Below are 21,210 nucleotides of genomic sequence, written 5' to 3'. Positions count from 1 at the left end.
TGGGTTGGCCTGGTGATGGGTACTAAGGAGGGCACGTTCTGCATGTAGCAATGGGTGTTATACACAAACAATGAAACATGGAACACTACATCAAAAACTAATGATGTGATGTATGGTGATTAACTTAACAATAAAAATTTTTTAAAAAAGACACATTTCTTTCTCTAAATCATATTTAATCTGCTCCCAAGACCTTATCTTCCTGAGTTTGAAGGAAATACAATCTCTGTTATTGGAATACCTCTCCCCATAGCAGAGTTGTATCCTAGGTGGGGACATCTTATACAATCCAGACATTCTGGGGAATTCTCTGGTCTTTCTTCCACATTGGTCACTGCTCATATAGTCACTGAAGGCTCTATAAGTACAAAGTCCTCATTTTTAAAAATTTCTGCCTGTATTGTTTGGAACAGAAACTGTAACAATAGGAGCTCAGTTCAAAGTTATCCGAATCCTCTTGGTCTGTCCTGTGAGGACTGCTCCTCACATCCCCGGCCTAGGCACCACAGTCTTGGCCCTGGGGTACCTAACCAGCTTCCTGAAGGTGCAGTCTCACAGCTTCTCACAGGGAGACTGGGATTCTGCAAAACAAGAAACAGGATGGGGACTGCCCTTTGTGTTTCCCAACTGCTTCCGGGGCCTTATACCACAGAAGGCTGCAAGGCTCATGTGCATCAGGGTCTGGAATGGATGATGGGTGAGGTGGAGTGGATTTCTGTACCCTTACACCAAAACTTGAATGCCCTAGCACAGGATTCTGGCATATATAACGGCTCATCTGGGGAAGGAGTCCAGTGACTAATTTATGCATTAAGTGATCCAAAGTTACCTCTTTTGAGTATTACCGAGGTGCTTGTCTCTATTCTTATTTCTCAGAGGCAATAAATAAATGGGTATCAGACAGCCCTAGATATGGATTTAGGTTCTGCTGTTGGCCAGCTGCATCTCCTTGGGCAACTTAGTTCTCTAAGCCTCACTTTCCTCATTTGGGTAATGAATGGGTGGGATCATCATAATTTTAAGGATCAAAGACATAGTATATGAAAAATGCTTAGCATTGCAACTACCAACTAAATGACTTTTTTTTCTGATATATTTTAATCTCATCAAAATGCTTATTTTAGGATTATAGTACAAAAAATAGTTTTTGGCATGATATAGTTTGTATAAGGAATCAAAGCCAAGCCATGCTCACAGTTGAAATTATGTATAATGCCACAACTAAGTCAGTAATAGAGAGAATTGTCCCTCTTTAATGGAGAACATAGACTATAGAAACACACACTAGACCAAAGAGGACACCTCTGCGTTAGGAAAGTCACTTTGACCGTGGCAGAGACAATCTTTCGTTTTTGAGCTTCTCTTGTCATCCTGTGGCCTCAAGTTTGTCCTTCTTAGGAGAGAGAAGCATGGATTAGCTGTGGTAGCGTTTGCAACCCTGCAAGTCTCGAAGAATATCAGCAGCCCTGGGGTTCTCTGAGTCAGCACTTTCTTGGAATTACTAGGCCTGCTTTTCGTTCTTACCTAAAGTGCCAGCAAATGTCAGTAAGGAGGGTGTTGTGGGTGCCTGTGTCTCTGTGGTTGTAAAACAGAAATCTCTGGATTTAGGTTTTCCCATCACTGTGGCAACCCAACTATGGCCTCTGGTCTGGGTCACGGCAGTTTTCCATTTCCTGATTCAGGCGAACAGGGTGAGAATATTCCAGCTGCAGACTTTTCTACAGATTTCACTGAGCTCTGGGAAGGGCCAGAGGTCCCGTCAAGAATTCTGGGAAGGACAGGAGGGGGCCTTTTTCTCAGTGAGGCTCCAGTTGCCTGGCCTGTTGTGCTCCAAGTGTGCTCCCATGGCTGGCAGGAGAGATGGCCCATGGTTGGGCCAGATGGTTGGAGGCCTCTGGATGGTCAAGTCTGTGAGCAGGGACCACTGGCAGGAACTGGGTTGTGACCAGGGCTGGGCCTCTGGTAGCTCTGACCTTGAAAGACAACGCATGTTCCCAGTGAACTTGGGATATATCTAAATTTACGGCTTAGCTAGGGAACAAGAGAATATAAGCAGGTTAGTGTGGTGGAAACACCCTAGGCTTTGGACTCAAGACAACTCTGGGTTCACATCCCAACACAGTATGTCGCTGTGAACCTCAGGTTTCTCGTTGGTAAAGTGGGTTGTTTTAAGGAAAGTGCCTCGCATAGTATCTGACTATAAGAGAACTTAGCCCATTAGGACTTGTTTGTTTGTTTTCTAAGCCACAAAACAAGAGGTCCAAAAGTAGAAATTCCTTGTATCGGATCAGTCACTCAATGACATTAAGGGTGCATCTTTGTGATTCTCTCGATGTTTCTCTTGTTTTTAAAGTCTTAATGTCAGTATGGTTGCGGCAGCTCCAGATATCAAGTCTGTGTCCAAAGCAGGAAGAAGGTGAATGAGCAATGCTGGTTTCTTTTATTCTTTTTGCCAGGAGAGCAAAAACTTTCCCAGAAGCTCTCAGTAGACTTCTGCTTATGTGTCATCCCGGAACTGTGTCATGTAGCCATTTCTACCAGCAAGGGAGTCAGAAAAGGCAAACAGTTAGCTTTGAAATGGCTACAGTAGAAGGTGGTTGAAAGAGAGGGGAGTGGTTATAAATTAGTATCATTTATCAGTATCTACCATAATACCTTTCCTCTAATTAAAAGGAATTATCATTTTCTTTTTCTTTTAATGGTTATTTCCTCCCCTTGGAATCATTGTCTGAAGTTCCCCCTCTCTCTCACATAACACCTTTTAGAAATAATTAAAAATTAATAATTAATAATGGAGGCATAAAATACTCAGGCTTGTGGAGTCGACAGTGTTCCCTCCCAGCAAGTGGGAAATTCCAGATAGCAGGTGGGGAAGAATGAAGGGGGGGAAACAATGGAGAATGTCAAATTAAGGAACTGACCAGAGTCAAAACTTCTGTCTAAATCAGAGACAGTCAGTAACTTGGCATCCAGGAGATGAGAACCAATGCAAGAAGGTGTAGAGAGCACTACTGTTGAAGTTTACTGCTGTGACCTACACATGTACTTTTAATTTTGTAGTAACCATATTTAAAAAAGCAAGGAAGAACACATGAAATTAATTTTAATAGCATTTTAATTTAACCCAATATATCTAAAATATCATTCCAACAAATCATCAATATTCAAAATTATTGTTGAGATACTTTACATTTTTTTCATACTAAGTCTTGGAAATCTAGTTTGTATTTCACACTTATAGCGCATCTCAATTTGGGCTGGTTATACTGCATGTGCTTAACAGCCACATATGTCTGGTGGCTATTGTACTAAGAAGTGTAGACTACGGAAATGGTTCTTAATCAGGTTGGACTGAAATCCTCCTTTTTATAACAAATGATTTGTATTGCCCTCCACTATTCTGAATTGAAATTTATGGATACCATAACCTGTATTAGTTAGGGTGGCCTGAACAACTATACCAAATAGACTCCAAAGTGTATAGTAGTTCAAACAAACAAAACAGATTTAGTTATTTCTCTTGGAGCAGTCCAGCATGTACGTTCATGGTCAGCAGATGACTTTTCTCCATCTTCATTACACATGAAGGTTCCTTCCACTTTATGGCTCATGTTACTATTCATTTTGTGGCCATATTATTATCTGTATCCAGAAAGCAGATAGAGAAAAGAGAGCATACTCCTTCTTCTTTTTTTTTTAAAGATTTTATTTATTTATTTGACAGAGAGAGAGAGAGAGAGAGAGATAATGAGAGCAGGAATACAAGCAGGGGGAGTGGGAGAGGGAGAAGCAGGCTTCCCGCCGAGCAGGGAGCCCAATGTGGGGCTCGATCCCAGGACCCTGGGATCATGACCTGAGCCGAAGGCAGACGCTTAACCGACTGAGCCACACAGGTGCCCCAAGCATACTGCTTCTTAAAAGCAGCTCAGCAACAGCACATACCACATACCATTGACTGGAACTTGGATCAGTTAGATGGATACATTTAATATCTTGGGAAGCTAGCAAATATAGTTTAGTTGTGTGCTCACGGAGTGTGAATAGCTACCCCTTATTTATGCATATACTGAAAAAAAGAAATAAAATGTAAAGGAGAGTAGTAAAGGAGAAATAAAGGGAAAGTAAGAGTAGTAAAATAATATGTATTTCAATATGCATTTCTAGCTATACTAGAAAAAAAATAAAGTCGTCAGGTACTCAGAGTCACCATGAATGTGATAGCTGCAGATGCTGGGGTGTGGTGTGGGTGATCAGACCCCCTGAGTGGCCTTACTGTAGTGATTTTCTGAAAGAATAAACAATTGTTGATACAGTTTTAAACAAAGTTGATAAATTCTGAACAAAGTAAAGTATTATCTTCCTTCAATTTATAGGGTAGTTGCATTCCTGAAAAATTCAGTATATAGTTAAACCATTTAAAAATAATTTCTGACTTGTGACACCATGGGTGGACCTTGAGGGTGTTATGCTAAGTGAAATAAGTCAGACAAGGAAAGGCAAATACTTTACCATTTTACTTGTATGTGGAATCTAAAAAAAAACTGCACTCATAGAAACAGAGATAAAGATTGGTGGTTGCCAGAGGTAGGGTGGGGGTGGGGGAAATGGAGGAAAGTGGTCAAAAGTACAAACTTCCAGTTACAAGATAAATACATTCTGGGGATGGAATGCGCAGCGTGGTGACTGTAGTTAACAGTACTGTATTGTGTATTTGAAAATTGCTAAGAGATTAGATCTGAAGAGTTTGTAAGGTGATTTTTGAGGTGATGGATGTTAATTAAGCTTTTTGTGGCGATCATTTTACAATATATACATATATCGAATCATTATATATATACCTTAAACTAATACCATATTATATGTCAATTATATCTCAATAAGATGGAAAATATTTAAAAACCCTTTATTACTATGTATGAAACAGAATTTATAGGATCTGGTCACTATAAATGGATTTTTCACTTATATTGAGTTTCTATTAAGGTATTCAGAAATCACACAGGATGTGGGACAATTCTTTATTATCTAGGATAGATTATTTGGTTTCCCAGGCCCTGAGATTTCTAAAGTGCCTCCTAAGAAGTGGCATTACCATTTTCCTAGCTAAAATCAGTTTTTTGTAGGGAGAGAAAAGGAAAATGGATTTTGGAAGGCAAATAGCAGTTAACTGACTCACTCTCTCTTTCATTGTTGGTCTTCACCATCTTCCTGTAGGATTTCCTAGTGTTCTAAATTCTCCTCTATAGGATAGAAGTAAGTGCCAGCCAACACCCAGACCCTCATGGGAATAGTCCTATGTATCCCAAGAACTTACTATTTTCTGCAGTAAACCTAGTCCTCTTCCATTTAATGAACAGGTAAAAATTATACCATGAATAATGACATTTATTTAAGTCACCATTTTACTTAACTTTGGCTTTCTTTATTTTCCTTGAATAGGACTACTTCTTTGGTACACTTTCATCCTTTTGCATTTCCATGTATTCTCACAAGGTGGCACCGAATGCTGTGGGTTGTCAATGCCTGTATCGAGGCTTAGCTTTGTCTCCTTGGGGCTTCTGTCTCTTACGGTTAATGTTCAACAGCGGGTGGTTTTCAGTATTGGTATTAACCAAGATATAAGAAGACTCCACTTGTCTTTCTCTACTTAGGTGTGAAGAGCTTTAATTTATAATTAACAATGAAAGGCAAAATCATTAAGTAGTATAATCCTATCTTAATGAATATTTTAGGGTGTTTTGAGTCCTTGAAATGTTTTATCCATTTTCTTGTCAAATATTGGTTATGCAATTAGTACAGTGTTATAATGCATCTAATTTTAGCCTTACTAGAGATGTAAATTATCTTAATTTGCATTTATCTAAGACTTCCTATGGCTATAAAACTGCAAAGGGGAAGAATATGAGGTGAAAGCTGATAGTATCCCTGATTTAAGTTGTTTTCAGTCAAATTATTGAGGCAGCTTAATCGCCATGTCAAAGTTTGACAGGCATCTAATCTGCAGGTAACTTTCTTTAAAATTTAAAATAAACATGTAGAATTAATAAAGAGATACTTCCTGGAGAAGAATGACAACCAGACAAGTATCACACAGTTTCATTGCACAGTGATTTGTCTCTGAGAGCCTAACCCCACATTAACAGTACCTAGAAGAGACTGGTGTAGAAAACCACAAGGCTGTCTTACTCTTTACATGATACAAATACTCATGTTTGCCTGACAGCACATTTTTGCCCTGGAAACAAATTTACATGGAAAGTCAGAGTATAAGCAGAAGATGCTTATCAGGTGTGGACTCAGAGCAGTGGAGCGTATTGGATGATCTTAATCGTGGTGTCATCAGATAGCCTGTGGTGCTGGGCCAGGCCCCTTTCTCCTTAGGAAAGCATTGACAGTACATGGCCCGCCTTTGCTTCTCTGAGTCTCCCTTTTCTGTAATTTCTTCATTGATCCCACACCCTCGTTAATCACACAATTCTCATTAAACCACACCCTGCCCTACCTCTTTCATTAGATGTGTAATGGATGCAGTCATTTGTAGTTGGCTTCACTTGGGAGCCTTTATTTTTCTTAAAGTAGTTTTCCTAGTTTTCCTCCATGGGCAGACCTGGAAGATGCTCCCAGCAGTTCAGCTCTTAACCCATTGGCTAGGGCATAGGTCCCCCAGCTTTCTCAGTTCCTGGCGCTTTAGTTTTTCAGTTTCAGATCGATATCTCAGTCTATCTTAGTATTTCTACAGACCTTCTTGGCCAAAAGCAATACCTAATAGTTAAAACAACTTAGTCAGTCTGTATATCCTTAGAACTTAGTAGCTGTTCGGAAAAAACAAAACAAAACATAAATTGAAAGAAAAAGTAATGTTTAAATTGCATTCTTAGGTAACTACAATAATCTCAAACCCTGGAATGAGACTGAACATCACCACCCTCATTTCCTGTTCTACATTCCTTTTCATACTACACTTGCTCTTTATCTGAGCAGCCACCAAAATCCCAACTTCACAACGATGCAATGCCTTTCAAAAGAATATAGTGCAATTTATTTTATTTTATTTTATTTTTATTTTTTTTAAATATTTTATTTATTTATTTGACAGAGAGAGACACAGTGAGAGAGGGAACACAAGCAGGGGGAGTGAGAGAAGGAGAAGCAGGCTTCCCGCTGAGCAGGGAGCCCAATGCGGGGCTTGATTCCAGGACCCTGGGATCATGACCTGAGCTGAAGGCAGATGCTTAACCGACTGAACCACCCAGGCACCCCAAGAATATAGTGCAATTTAATGTTGGAATTGTGAACTACCTCAAGCTAGTAGCATACATGGTGTCCTATAGAGGCCAACCCTTGCTGTTTCCCTCAAAAATTTAAAATATTCATGGTGCTTTTGCGAGTTCACCATGGTTCTCTGGGTACCTGGGACAAAGTTTGGGCACCACGGGGCTAGAACTCAGTCGTATAGCTGCATCTAGCTGCAAGGAGATGAAGAAATGGAATCTATTTAATTTAATCTAGTGACCTCTGCTCCGATAGATTAAATATTTAAATATTAATTTTACATTTCTGTTTTCATAGTGCTGTCTTATATCCCTGTTGGTAAATTATTGAAGGGCAGATGATTATTTCCTCCTTGTAATAATTATAACCATAATAATGGTCACTATTTATTGAGCACTTATATGTAATAAGTGCTCTACTAAGGCGCTTTTCATATATGGTCTCACTTAATCCTCACAATACCTTTTGAGGTACATACAAGTATTATTCCATTATATATATATAATGGAAACTCCTATTTAGATTAAGTATCTTGCATAAAACCACATAGAAATCAAGTGGCAAAGCAGGATTTGAACCAGGCTGTCTGATTTTATTTTTAAAAATTTATTTATTTATTTATTTATTTATTTATTTATTTATTTGAGAGAGAGAGAGCGCATGAGCTGGGGGAGCCTGGGTGAGTGGCAGAGGGAGAGGGGAAGCAGACTCCCTGCTGATCAGGGAGCCCGATCCCAGGACTCCAGGATCATGACCTGAGCCAAAGGCAGATGCTCAACCAATTGAGCCTCCCAGCCATGCATCTTGGGCTGCTTGATTTTAGAATGAACTCTCTTAACCACCATACTCTTTTACCTTTGATATTTACTGACTACAAAAATGAAGAACAATATTATATATTCGTGTTGGCATTATTTACTGTTCCACCTATGCTAAAGTAATTAAATTAATACTACCTTTTATACAGTAACTTTCTTCAAAGGATTTAAGAGGTAAATTCTCACAACATCAATTGAGCAAGCATGAAGAAGAGACTTGTTCAAAATAGTTCCATGTCAACCTTCCCACATTCTAGTCTGAAATAATACAGAGAGAAAAGGGGGAGGCCAGTATCTATCTCCCAACTTGATATTGGTCAAAGCCCCTTACCTACAGGATGTGACACCAAAACATTTTGTTAACATCTTGACCCCCCGTTTTTGTTGCAGGAGGCCGAGGGAAAGATGGTGCACCCATCATCACTTTTCCAGAGTTTGCGGGGTTCAAACACCTCCCAGAGGAAGACTTCCTGAATGTCATGACCTACCTGACTAGCATCCCCAGGTGAGCTGAACATAGCGGTTTGCTGCCTTCCCAGTCGCTGGCTTTATTCTGAATTTCCCATGTGGCAGGGCTGGGCTGAGATGGAATCTTCTGTGAGCACGGCCCACACTAGTATGTAGCTTGGCCAATTTCTCTTATTTATCCATCACAGACAAGGGTTGGGGGAGAGTCTAGAAAACAATGATAAATGAGTGTCCATTTTAACTCTGGTGTGCACATAGGGGGGTACCCAATAAACATTGTTGAGTGAATGAAACATTGACTGAATAGCTAATGCTGACTTTGTGCCTTCAGGTTCATTGCTCTGGATTAAGTTGAGTCTGGCTTCCTGGGGCCTGTCATCTGGGACACATGGCCATTGTTCAAGGAGGTCAAACCATTTTAGGAGTTAATTTAGTTATCTCCCCCAAATAAGGAATTTAGGGGCAGAGTTTATACCTGTCCTATTCAGATGGACAGGTAAGAGAGGCAGAGAGCTAGGAAACAAAGTCCGGGAATAAAAACTGTGCTTATAGCTAAGACCTTGACAAAGATGTTTTTGGCATCTGCTGTTTCCACCCCCTCTAACCCAGGCCTCATACGTTTATCCAGTGAAGTCAGTGAATACCCAGGCATCCAAGGTGCGGAATGTGGGACAGAGTTCATATTGGTGACAACCATTTCACAGACAGAGATCGAACTGGGAGTGGGGTCCAGAACCAACTCTTAGTGCCATGTCCACTCTCCAGCCAGGAAAGGCCCTGCCCTCCATGGGGTTATAGTGCTTATGACATCCTCTCTTACTTAACTGCTGTGAGGTTAGGCCATGTGTGTGCTCTCTAGCTTGCCTTCTGTCTGCCTCATGTAATTTCAAGGTTAACACCAGCTTTGTGATTGAAAGGCCACCTGGTGTTTCATCCCACCTGTGGAGATCAGGCAGTTGAGTTGTTTGCTTTAACCAAACTCACTCTAAAAGTTTTTTTGGTTTTTGTGTTTGCTTGTTACCTTTCTTCTTTTCTCAGGGAAGGCTATGGATTTCTATTTAATGCACTTCTTCAAAGTTTAGTGCTTAAATTATATTTCACCAGTTCCCTTCCTTTCTTCCTTTGATCCCTGAATATGGCATGTATTACACAGACACGTGAGGATTTGGGGTTTTATTAATTTGGAGGAAGGATGCTGTATGTCTCTGGGCTGAGCTCAAGTGGTTCTCTGCTGAGCGCCTTTCCCACCCTTCTTGATCTGGCTAACTTCTACACGTTCATCTGATCTCATTTCTTCAAGGGCTCCTTCCCTGACTTCAGTTCTGCTCTCATAGACTCTTAATTTCCATAGACTCCTGATCTTACCTCTTATATAACACCATAGTATATGGAAATTATTTCTGCATTTCCCATTAGACTGAACAACTCAAGTAGGGGCCAATGCTTTGGTTTGGTTTTGTTTTCTCTTTTATCTCTAGCCCTAGCACAGTGCCCAGCACATAGTAGGTTCTCAAGAAGTATTGTTGATGGAACTTCCAGTTCTGATACAATTCATTTCAATCAATGAATATTTATTATAGAGTGAGAAGGAGGCTGCTGACAGAAGAGAGGGGAACCCCAGTCTTCCTGCCTTTACCTCCCTGGTTTATAGGGAGTTGAACTTGGTCCCCCTCTTTGGTTCGATTGCATTCTAAAACAGTGACCCATCAGTTTAGGAACTACTCCTTCCATGGGGAGCAGCAAAGAAAGGGGGTAAGCAGGGAGGTGGGCAACAGGTGGACGTGGCCCCCCCATTCTCATTATGTTTGTTTTAAACTCACCATCTAAATTTCCTGAATCCCCAGATGCAATCATATGCTAAACAAAATGGGTGGTTTTCATCTTATACGTGAGCATTTTCTGAGTCACATGGAGAAGCATACACCGAGTGCCATCTGTAGATGGCAGTGCCAGTGTAGAGAGAAACATTGAAGGGTAGAACCCTTATCTCCCAGATGTAGAAGAGAAAAGACAAAATCAGGAACTAATGTTTTGGCCTGGTGTCTTTTTTCTGCCCTATGTTCCTTACATAATTTCTTGTAAATAAGGAGTTTTCCCCTTTCCTAGAATGCTTTTGTTCTTGAGAAAGAATAGCTGTCTGACCAGTTATTACCCTTTCCTCTTCCTGGCATTTGCTCATACCCCACTTGGTGCCCCACTCCTATTCCTTTCAACATAAAACAAAGACAATGGGTAAGAAGGCCCAAAATGGGAATTTGACCTAAACCTTACTGTCCAGGTTCCATTTCAGGTTCCAAAGAATGAAACTACCCTTGTTTCTTTTATGATTCCTACTTATCATCATATGCATCTTTCTAAATCTTACAGTGGTTGCCAAGCAACAGAGCCCTTCCCAGGCTGCAAAATGTTTTATAGGCAGTTGGCAGAGGGCTTATGACACAGAACAAGGAAGAATTGATGCACTTGAAGAGGAGGATGGCAGGATACCCAGGGTAGGGAAAGGATACCTCTGTGCCTGAAATTAATAAGGACCTCTCACTGTGGCTGGGTTGGGTGAGTGCAGAAAGCTTCCCATGGCATCTCATTCTTCACCAGAACTTTGCTGTGTGCCAACAGCGTGGATGGTTCTGTTAGGTGCTGTAAAGGACTGATGAGGCCATAACACTGTATCTTGAACCTCAAGAAGGTTGTCATGGGACTCTGTTGTCATGATATTTTGTGAAATATGCGAACAAAGTGCTAAAGGAAGTCAGAAGAGAGAAAAATCACATCAGACAAGAATAACAAGGAAAGCTTTAGGAACAAATAGCCTTGAAAGATAGGTAAAATTTCCACAGGTAGATATGGAAGGTGACGTTCCAGAGAGAGAGAATAGGGTGGTGTTTAACAGCTTTGAACACAGCCCTGATCTGGAATGAAATCCACATTCTACTGCTCACTAGCTGAGTGATCTGGGGCAAAACATTGGGCTTCTATTTCCAACGTCCCCTGAATTTTGAAGTTTTAAATAGAGTATGTTTGGGGAATTAGAGACCATGCAGATTGATCAGAACAGAGTGAGGCACCTTTTCAGACAGTAGTGAGAAATGAGAGCTGGAAAGACTAGGCAAGGCCTTTTCCACCAAGTTAAGGAGTTTAGACATAGTGAGCCGGAAGAGGCCATTGGAGGTTTCGAGGAAAATGACAGCCAGATCAATCTGGTAGTGGTGTGCAGGGTGGATCAGATGGAGCCAGCAGAGGAGGCAGGGAGACTGATTAGGGGCTTCTACACTGGGACAGGTGCAAAATGAAGGGGAGTGAGCTAGCTTGACAGCAGGAGGACTGGGTAGAAAGGGATGGACAGAAAGGTGCTGGTCAGGGTCAGGAAGGGGGCGAGTGAGAAACCGATGGTGGTGCTTGGCTTCAGGAATCATATTCGTAGATCTCACTGCTTGTCTGGCATATGGAATTGAGCCCTCGTTTTGGTTTTGATTGTCTCATCTTGTTTTATTTTGCTACTTTGCCTGGCACTTCCTTACCAAAAGTATGCAGGGACAGTGGTTTCCATCCTAGCTGTACATTAGGGGAGTTTTGGGGAGTTGCTTTTTTTTTAAGATTTTATTTTTTAAAAAAATTTAAAAAATAAATTTAAAAAGATTTTATTAATTTATTTGAGAGAGAGAGAGAGCATGCTCGAGAGTGTGCACAAGAACGCATGGGGGTTGGGGGAAGGACCAGAGGGAGAGAGAGAGAGAGGGACAGACTCCCTGCTGAGTAGGAAGTTCTATGTGGGCTCCATCCCAGGCTCGATCCCAGGACCCTGAGATCATGACCTGAACTGAAGTCAGATGCTTAACTGACTGAGCCATCTAGGTGCCCCTTATTTATTTGAGAGAGAGAGAGAGAGAGAGAGACCGTGTGTGCATGTGTATGCAAGCACATGCAAAAGCAAGGGGTAGGGAGAAGGAGAGAGATTCTCAAGCAGACTCTGCACTGAGCATGGAGACCAACACGGGGCTCAATCCCATGACCCATGAGATCATGACCTGAGCTGAAACCAAGAGTTGGACACCTAACCGACTGAGCCACCCAGGCGCTCCAGGATCACTTGGGGAGTTTTTAAAAAATCCTGATATCCAGACCAGAACTCAGACTAATTAAATCGGAATTTTTTCAGGGTGGAACCTAGGCTTCTGTAGTGCTGGAAGCTCCACAGATGATTCGATTGTGCCACCAAGGGTGAAACTCACTGTGCTAGGGCTGGCAGGGAGGCACTGTGGGGAGAGGGAAGAGGCATTTGAGGTGTGAGGAAGAGAATGTGGAATCAGGCTTAGCTTGTGAATAAGATGCAGTAGTGGGGCATGTGGGGAAGTTGAAAGAGAGGAGGCAGTACCCAAATCTTTTACTTTTGTTTTCACAGTTCTGTATTTCTTCTTAAATGCAACATAGGCCAAAAATTCTATTTCCTGAGCTTCCTGACTCTGCGATTTCTTTGTGAATTAAATGTAGTACATAACTCTTGAGTTAGAAATCTTCCCACATGGATCTCATGGTATTAAAATTTATATGGTTGTATCATTGCCCCATCACTGTTATGTTTCCAGTAACAACTGAGGGCTCACTTTGGCCTATCAAGTACCATCTGCTATGTGTCTATACAACTAAGGGTTTTCAGAATTTGTCTTATAACAAGAGCAGGATAATCCTAGGAGTCAGTTTCTCAGAGGTATTATGTAAGATACTATCACTTAAAACAGGTCTCCTGTGGCTACCAATTGCAGCCAAATGGCTTGACAGGCGGGGATACTCACCACTACACTAACAAGGAATTGCACAGCCAAATGGCTTGAAAAGGCATTGGTAAAACATTCTGAACAACTGAGATGGTTAGCTATTTTTAGATCACAGTTGTTTTTCTCAAAATCGATATTTGTATAACTAAGCATGTATTTTTATTACTGAATTACTCTATTCAGTTTCTTTGTTTACTTATAGTTCTGAGTTCATTATTTGAAAGGGATTGGAGAAAGTACTTTTATTAGATGGTACAAGCGTTGTATTTCATAACAGTGGTAATTTTATGATTATTTACTGTTTCTAAAGGGTCTTTTCTATAATGAATCTGTTGAGAGGCCTGTTTTTGTTTGGTGAATTCTCCTGTATTCATTTTCCTCCCATAGAGCCTGATTAATAGTCTGAGATGAGTCATACCCTCATTTATGATAGGCTGTCTGATAGAACGTTATCTGGCATTTCTACTTTAGGAAAGGAGGGGGAGAGGGACACTGTTACTATTTGCCTTGTGAATTATAATGAGAGCTATTCCTTTGTATTAAAAAAACTGAATGGGATTATAACAATTTGTCAACTGTGGAAACCAGCCCCGCCACAGAAGTAAATTCATTCTGGGCCTCTTACTGTTATGAAGGCTATAGGAAAGCCTCTGTTTTTAAGTGGCTTTGAATGGCATTAATTGGAAAAGTGCTTTTGATTGAGTGGCAAGAGTGAGGTCCGTTATTTTCTGGACTGGCCGTGGAATTGCTCCCCAGAGTCAGGGAGATGGAATCATTCGTTTGACTTCTAAGCATGGAGTTCCAGGGTGGGGAGTTTTGTTGGCGCATTGCCCAAGGTGAGTGGATTTGCTTCAGCCCTCAGGAGGGATGCCTTGAGAGGCCAGACTTTAGACACCCAGCTAAGGCTCAAAATTAGAGAGCACCCCATGGATTTGTTATGAGTAAGGGGTGACACTGGTAAAGAAGTCTTACATGCTAAGAGAATTTGAATGAACTATTCCAGGGGGCAGAAAAAGCAATTTAATGTGCTAGATTCCTGTCCTTCTCTGTGTAAGAGCTAGGAGTCTGACCGCTCTTCTCACCAGTAGGGTGCCCTAGTGTGTGCATAATGGCCTTTCTTTGTTCATTTGCTTTAGAATATCTTTACTATCCTGCTTTGTGTCACCTGTCCAGTTCAGGTAAGAGCCCACTTTGCCTTTTTTGATTATGTTCAATTTAGGTTTCTTTAGACATTCAAAGCACAGCCTCTTGCTTGAATTCGTGGGTGCTAATGGTTGCTAATATCTGGAATTTGGTGTTATTCAGCAGTATTATGAATTATAAAGAAGATAATTGCCACAACCCGAAACAAACAACCTCATCTAGTTATTGTATGATGTGTGTTGTTTTGGTGATGGAGTGATCTGAAGAACTGAGATGAAATTGGAGAAGATACTGGGTGCAGTGTTTTTTTGTTTTTGTTTTTGTTTTTTATAGCGAGAGAGGGAACACAAGCAGGGGGAGTGGGAGAGGGAGAAGCAGGCTTCCCACTGAGCAGGGAGCCCGATGTGGGGCTCGATCCCAGGACTCTGGGATCATGACCTGAGCCGAAGGCAGAGGCTTAATGACTGAGTCACCCAGGCGCCCCTCTTGTTTTCTTTATATGCATCTAGCTCCAATTAAAAAAAAAAAAAAGCTGTTGGTCTTTTCGTTGGGACTTTATTAAATTTATAAATTAACTTAGGGAAAAGTGATATATTTATGGTGTTAAAATCATCTCATCAAAAAGATGAAAAGTCGAGGTGCTTGGGTGGCTCGGTCGTTAAGCATCTGCCTTTGGCTCAGGTCATGATCCCCTGGTTCTGGGATCAAGCATCCGGCTCCTTGCTGGGCGGGAAGCCTGCTTCTCCCTCTCCCACTCGCCCTGCTTGTGTTCCCTCTCTCACTGTGTCTCTCTCTGTCAAATAAATAAATAAAATCGTTCAAAAAAATTTAAAAAAAAGATGAAAAGTCTTTCCGTTTGTTAAAATCTACTTTTGTGTCTTTCAGGAATGTTTAAAATTTTCCTGACAGTTTTTATACGTTTATTGTTAAGTTTATTCCTAAGTATTTTATCATTTGTTGCTACTGTGATCTGTTAACTGGTAATTTTATTTTCTTCTTGTCTTTATTAGGTTTAGGTATCAATGTCTCTTGCATCATAAATAGTATTTTGAAGTTTTCTTTCAGTTTTTAAACTGTGTGTGTGTGTGTGTGTGTGTGTGTGTGTGTGTGTGTGTGGCATTGGGACTTTATGGTTATCGGTAATTTGAATTCCCCTCTGAAATTCCTTGGTGAATCTGAGCCTTGATAACTTTCTCTATTTCCTCTATGGAAATTGATCTGTTTAAACTTTTTATTTCTAATGACATCAATTTTGGTAAATTATATTTTCCTGGGAAAGTCATGCTTTGGTTTCTGAGTTTATTTGCATAGAAGTATGCAAAATATTTTCATGGAAATTTAAGGTTTCCTGGGTTTCAGTGGTTATTTTCCTTTTGCTATTTCTTAGTTTGTATACCTGTGCTTTGTCCTTTTTCCCCTCTTGATTAAGTTAGCTAAGTGGCTTATTTTGTTAATTAAAAAAATGGGATTCTCGTTTATTAATTAGATCTATTGCATTCCTTTTCTCTACTTTATTCATTCTGCCTTTATCTTTTTTTTTCATTCCACCTTTATCTTTAATATGTTTTTCCTTGTGCTTTCTTTTGTTTTTTTTTCTTTAGTTTTTTTTTCTCAGTTTTGAGTTGGAAAGTAAATTTATTTTCATTCTTTCATTTTATTGATATAAACATTTAAGGCTTATATGAATTTTCTATATCACTGCTTTAAATGTATTCCATAGATTCTGATATGTAGTATTTTTATTATCACTGTATTTTAGAAATTATGTAATTGCATTTTACATTTCCCCCTACTGAAGAGTTGTTTAATAGAAGGTTTTAAAATTTTCAGCTTTTTTTTTTCTTTTTTTTTTTGTGGTCCTATATCATGACCATTTTTTGTGGATGTTTCATGTGTGCTTGAGAAGAAGATGGATCTTCTATTATCAGGATGTAAAGTTCAACACCTATCCATTAGTTCTTCCTTATTGATTATGTTGATTAGGTCTTCTATAACCTTATTGACATGTTGTCTATTTGTTCTGTCTTGTGCTGAAACTGGTGTATTAAAACCTCCTATGTAAAATGTATTTTTGTCTCCTCGTATTTCCTGTAGTTTCTGCCTTAAAAACCTGGCTATTAGGGTATTAGGAGCATAGATATTTATACCTCTTGTATCTTCATTGTGAATTGTGACTTTCAACATTAAAAAGTGTTCCTGATTAGGTTTAATGAGTATGGCTTGAATTCTACTTTGACATCAAGACTGAAACCCCTTGCTTTTGTTCCCATTTGCCTAGTATACTTTTTTAAAAAAAGATTTATTTATTTATTTATTTTAGAGAGAGAGAGAGCACACAAGCAGGTGGGCAGAGGGAGAGTGAGAATTTCAAGCAGACTCCACCCTGAGTGCAGAGCCCCATGTGAGGCTCGATCTCAGATATCATGACCTGAGTTGAAACCAAGAGTTGGATGCTTAACCAACTGAGCCACCCAGGCACCCCAGCCTAGTATACTTAAAATTGCCAATTCCTTTATTTTTAGCCTTTCTGACTTTGTATTGATCTTTTTCCTAGATACAGTATATAGTTGGGTCTTTGTGAGACAAATTGAAAATCTTTTTCTTATATTTGGTGAATTAAGCCCATTTATGTATATTGATATGATTGATATATTCAGTCTTAATTTTGTCATTATTTTATAAGTGCTAAATGTATTATATTTATTGTATTTCTCTAGTGATAGGTTTTCTTTGCTTTTTTATTTTGTGTATTGATTTTGTATCCTGTGACTTTATTGAATTCATTTATCTGTTCTAGTAGTTTTTTGGTGGTGACTTTAGGGTTTTCTATATATATAGTATCATGGCATCTGCAAATAGTGAAAGTTTTACTTTTTCCTTACAAATTTGGATGCCTTTTATTTCCTTTTCTTGTCTGATTGCTGTGGCTAGGACTTCCAATACTATGTTGAATAAAAGTGGTGAGAGTGGACATCCTTGTCTTGTTTCTGATCTTTTTTTTTTTTTTAACATTTTGTTTATTTGACAGAGAGAGAGAGAGAGCACGAGAGCAGGAACACAAGCAGGGGGAGTGGAAGAGGGAGAAGCAGGCTTCCTGCTGAGCAGGGAGCCCGATATGGGACTCGATCCCAGGATCCTGGGATCATGACCTGAGCCGAAGGCAGACGCTTAACCACTGAGCCGCCCAGGCACCCTGTCTTGTTTCTAGTCTTAGAGGAAAAGCTGTCAGTTTTTCCCCAGTGAGTATGTTAGCTGTGGGGTTTTCATATATGGCCTTATTATGTTGAGATATGTTCCCTCTAAACCCACATTGCTAAGAGTTTTTATCATGAATGGATGTTGTATTTTGTCAAATGCTTTTTCTGCATCTACTGAAGTGATCATATCATTTTAATCTTTTCTCTTGTTAATGTAATGTATCATGTTGATTGATTTGGGAATATTGAACCATGCTTGCATCCCAGGAATAAATCCCATTTGATCGTGGTGAATGATTTTTTTAATGTATTGTTGGATTTAGTTTGCTAATATTTTGTTTAGGAATTTTGCATCTCCGTTCATTGGAGATATTGGCCTGGAGTTCTCTTTTGTTGTAGAGTCTTTATCTGGTTTTTCTATCAGGGTAATGCTGGCCTTACAGAATGAATTTGGAAGCTTTCCTTCCTCCTCTAATTTTTAAACTAGCTATTAACTCTTCTTTAAATGTTTGGTAGATTTGACCTGTGAAACCATTTGGTCCTGGACTCTTGTTTGTTTTTTTGATTACTAATGCAATTTAATTGCTGGCAATCAGTCTGTTCAAATTTTCTGTTTCTTCCTGACTCACTTTGGGAGGTTATATGCTTCTAGGAATTTATCCACTTCTTTTAGGTTGTCCAATTTTTTGGCATATAATTTTTGATAATATTGTCTTATAATTCTTTGTATTTCTGTAGTGTTGGTTCTTATTTCTTCTCTTTGATTTCTGATTTTGTTTATTTGAGTCCTCTCTCTCTTTTTCTTTTTTGATGAGCCTGGCTAAAGGTTGATCAATTTTGTTGATTTTTTTTTTTTAAGATTTATTTATTTGAGAGAGAAAGAGAGAGCAAGTACAGGAGTGGGGAGGGGCAGACAGAGAGGGAGAGTCTTTTTTAAGTAGACTCCATGTTGAGCGGCAGAGCCTGATGTGGGGCTTGATCTCACAACCTTGAGATCATGACCTGAGCTGAAACCAAGTTGGAAGCTCAACCAACTGTGCCACCCAGGTGCCCCTTTTGTTCTTTTCAAAGAACAAAACAGCTCCTTGTTTCATTGATTTGTTCTATTGTTTTTTTGTTTTGTTTTGTTTTTTAGTTTCTATTTCATTTATTTCTGCTCTAATCTTTATTATCTCCCTTTTTTCTATTATTTTTGGGTTTTGTTTGTTCTTTTTCTAGCTCCTTCAGGTGAAATGTTGTATTGTTTGAGATTTTTCTTGCTTCTTGAGGTAGGCCTGTATTCCTATAAACTTTCCTCTTGGAACCACTTTTGCTGGATCCCAAAGTTTTTGGACCATTGTATTTTCATTTTTCTCCATGTATTTTTCGATTTCCCCTTTAATTTCTTGGTTGACCCATTCATTATTTAGTAGCATGTTATTTAACCTCCATGTATATAACTTCCATGAGTTCTTTCCAGATACTTTCTTGTAGTTGATTTTTAGTTTCATAGTATGTGGTCAGAAAACATGCATGGTATGACTTCAATCTTTTTGAATTTGTTGAGACTTGTTTTGTGACCTATATGTGATCTATTCTGGGAAATGTACCATATATACCTGAAAAGAATGTGAATTCAGCTGTTTTAGGATGGAATGTCCTGAATTTATCTGTTAAATTCATCCGGTCCTATGTGTCATTCAAAACCACTGTTTCCTCGTTGATTTTTTGTATAGGTGATCTATCCATTGATGTAAGTGGGATAATTAAAGTCCCCTACTATTATTGTATTCATATCGATTACTTCCTTTATGTTTGTTATTAGCTGGTTTATGTATCTGGGTGCTCCCATGTTGAGTGTGTAAATATTTATAATAGTTATGTATTTATGTATGTATGTATGTATGTATGTATGTATGTATTTATTTATTTATTTGACAGAGACAGAGATAGCAAGAGCAGGAACACAAGCAGTGGGAGTGGGAGAGGGAGAGCAGGCTTCCCTCCGAGGAGGGAGCCCGATGTGGGACTCGATCCCAGGACCCTGGGATCATGACCTGAGCTGAAGGCAGACGCTTAACGACTGAGCCACCCAGGCGCCCTGTAATAGTTATGTCTTCTTGTTGGATTATTTCCTTTATGATTATATAGTGTCTTTCTTTGTGTTTTATTACAGTCTTTGTTTTAAAGTCTATTTTGTCTGATACAAGTATTGGTACCCCAACTTTCTTTTCACTTCTATTTGAATGATAAATACTTTTCCATCTCTTCACTTTTCAACTCTACACATGTCATTAGGTATGAAATGAGTCTCTTATAGGCAGCATATAGATGGGTCTTGCTTTTTTATCCATTCAGTCACCCTATGTCTTTTGATTGGAGCATTTAGTCCATTTATATTCAAAATAATTATTGATAGGTGTGTACTTATTTCTATTTTGTTACTTGTTTTATGGTTATTATTGTAGTTCTTCTCCAATCCTTTCTTCTCTTGCTCTCTTCCCTCATAGTTTGCTGGCTTTTTTTAGTGATATACGTGGATTCCTTTCTCTTTATTTATGGTTTTTGATTTGTGGTTACTGTTAGGTTTGCATATAACAGTCTATATTAAGTTGATGGTCACTTAAATTTGAACCCATTCTCCCCCCACCCATGTTTTAGGTATAAGGTATCATACTTTATATTCTTTTATTTTGTGAATCCCTTGACAGATTTTTATAGATATGCTTTTACCGTTTTTGTGCTTCCTACTTATCTTACTCCTACTTACGATCTTTCCTTTCCACTCAAATTGTCCCCCTTAACATTTCTTGTAGCACTCATTTAGTGGTAATGAATTCCTTTGACTTTTGTTCATTGGGAAACTCTTTATCTCTCCTATTTTGAATGATAACTTTGCTGGATAAAGTATTCTTTTTTTTTTTTTAAGATTTTATTTATTTGACAGAGAGAGACATAGCGAGGGAGGGAATACAAGCAGGGGGAGTGGGAGAGGGAGAAGCAGGCTTCCCGCTGAGCAGGGTTTCTGATGCGGGGCTGATCCCAGGGCCCTGGGACCATGACCTGAGCCAAAGGCAGGCACTTAATGACTGAGCCAGCCCCAGGCGCCTCTGGATAAAGTATTCTTGGCTGCAGGTGTTTTTCTTTCAGCACTTTGAATATCCACTCCCTTCTGGCCTGCCGCTTCTGCTGAAAAATCAGCTGATAGCGTTATGTGGGTTTTTCCTTGTATCTAACTGTTTTCTTTTCTCTTGTTGCTCTTAAAATTCTCTCTTTGTCACAGTTTTGCTATTTTAGTTACCATATGTCTGGGTATGGACTTCCTTGGGTTGATTTTGTGGGGTCTCTCTGTGCCTCTTAGATCTGGATTTCTGTTTTCTTCCCCAGATTTGGGAAGTTTTCAGCTATTATTTCTTCAAATAAATTTTCTGTCCCCTTTTCTCTATCTTCTTCTGGGATCCCTATAATGCAGATGTTATTATGCTTGATGATGTCGTCAATTTCCTTAAGTCTATTTTTATTTTTTATTTTTTTCTCTTTCCTGTCCAGCTTGATTGCTTT

At 39.4% G+C, this 21,210-nt stretch overlaps 1 protein-coding gene across 1 annotated transcript in view; it reads left to right on the top strand.

The window, feature by feature from the left end:
• Positions 1 to 21,210, top strand: part of MCF2L2 (MCF.2 cell line derived transforming sequence-like 2) — a 257,309-nt gene that overhangs the window by 36,154 nt on the left and 199,945 nt on the right. The window contains 1 exon segment of the mRNA XM_027583512.2: positions 8,481 to 8,595. Within this exon segment, the coding sequence (XP_027439313.2) occupies positions 8,481 to 8,595 (115 nt within the window).

This window comes from Zalophus californianus, chromosome 1 (assembly GCF_009762305.2).
Source record: "Zalophus californianus isolate mZalCal1 chromosome 1, mZalCal1.pri.v2, whole genome shotgun sequence".
NCBI classification, from domain to species: Eukaryota; Metazoa; Chordata; class Mammalia; order Carnivora; family Otariidae; genus Zalophus; species Zalophus californianus.
The sequence above is the reverse complement of the archived record's forward strand: the minus strand, read 5'-3'. Positions and strand labels throughout refer to the sequence as shown.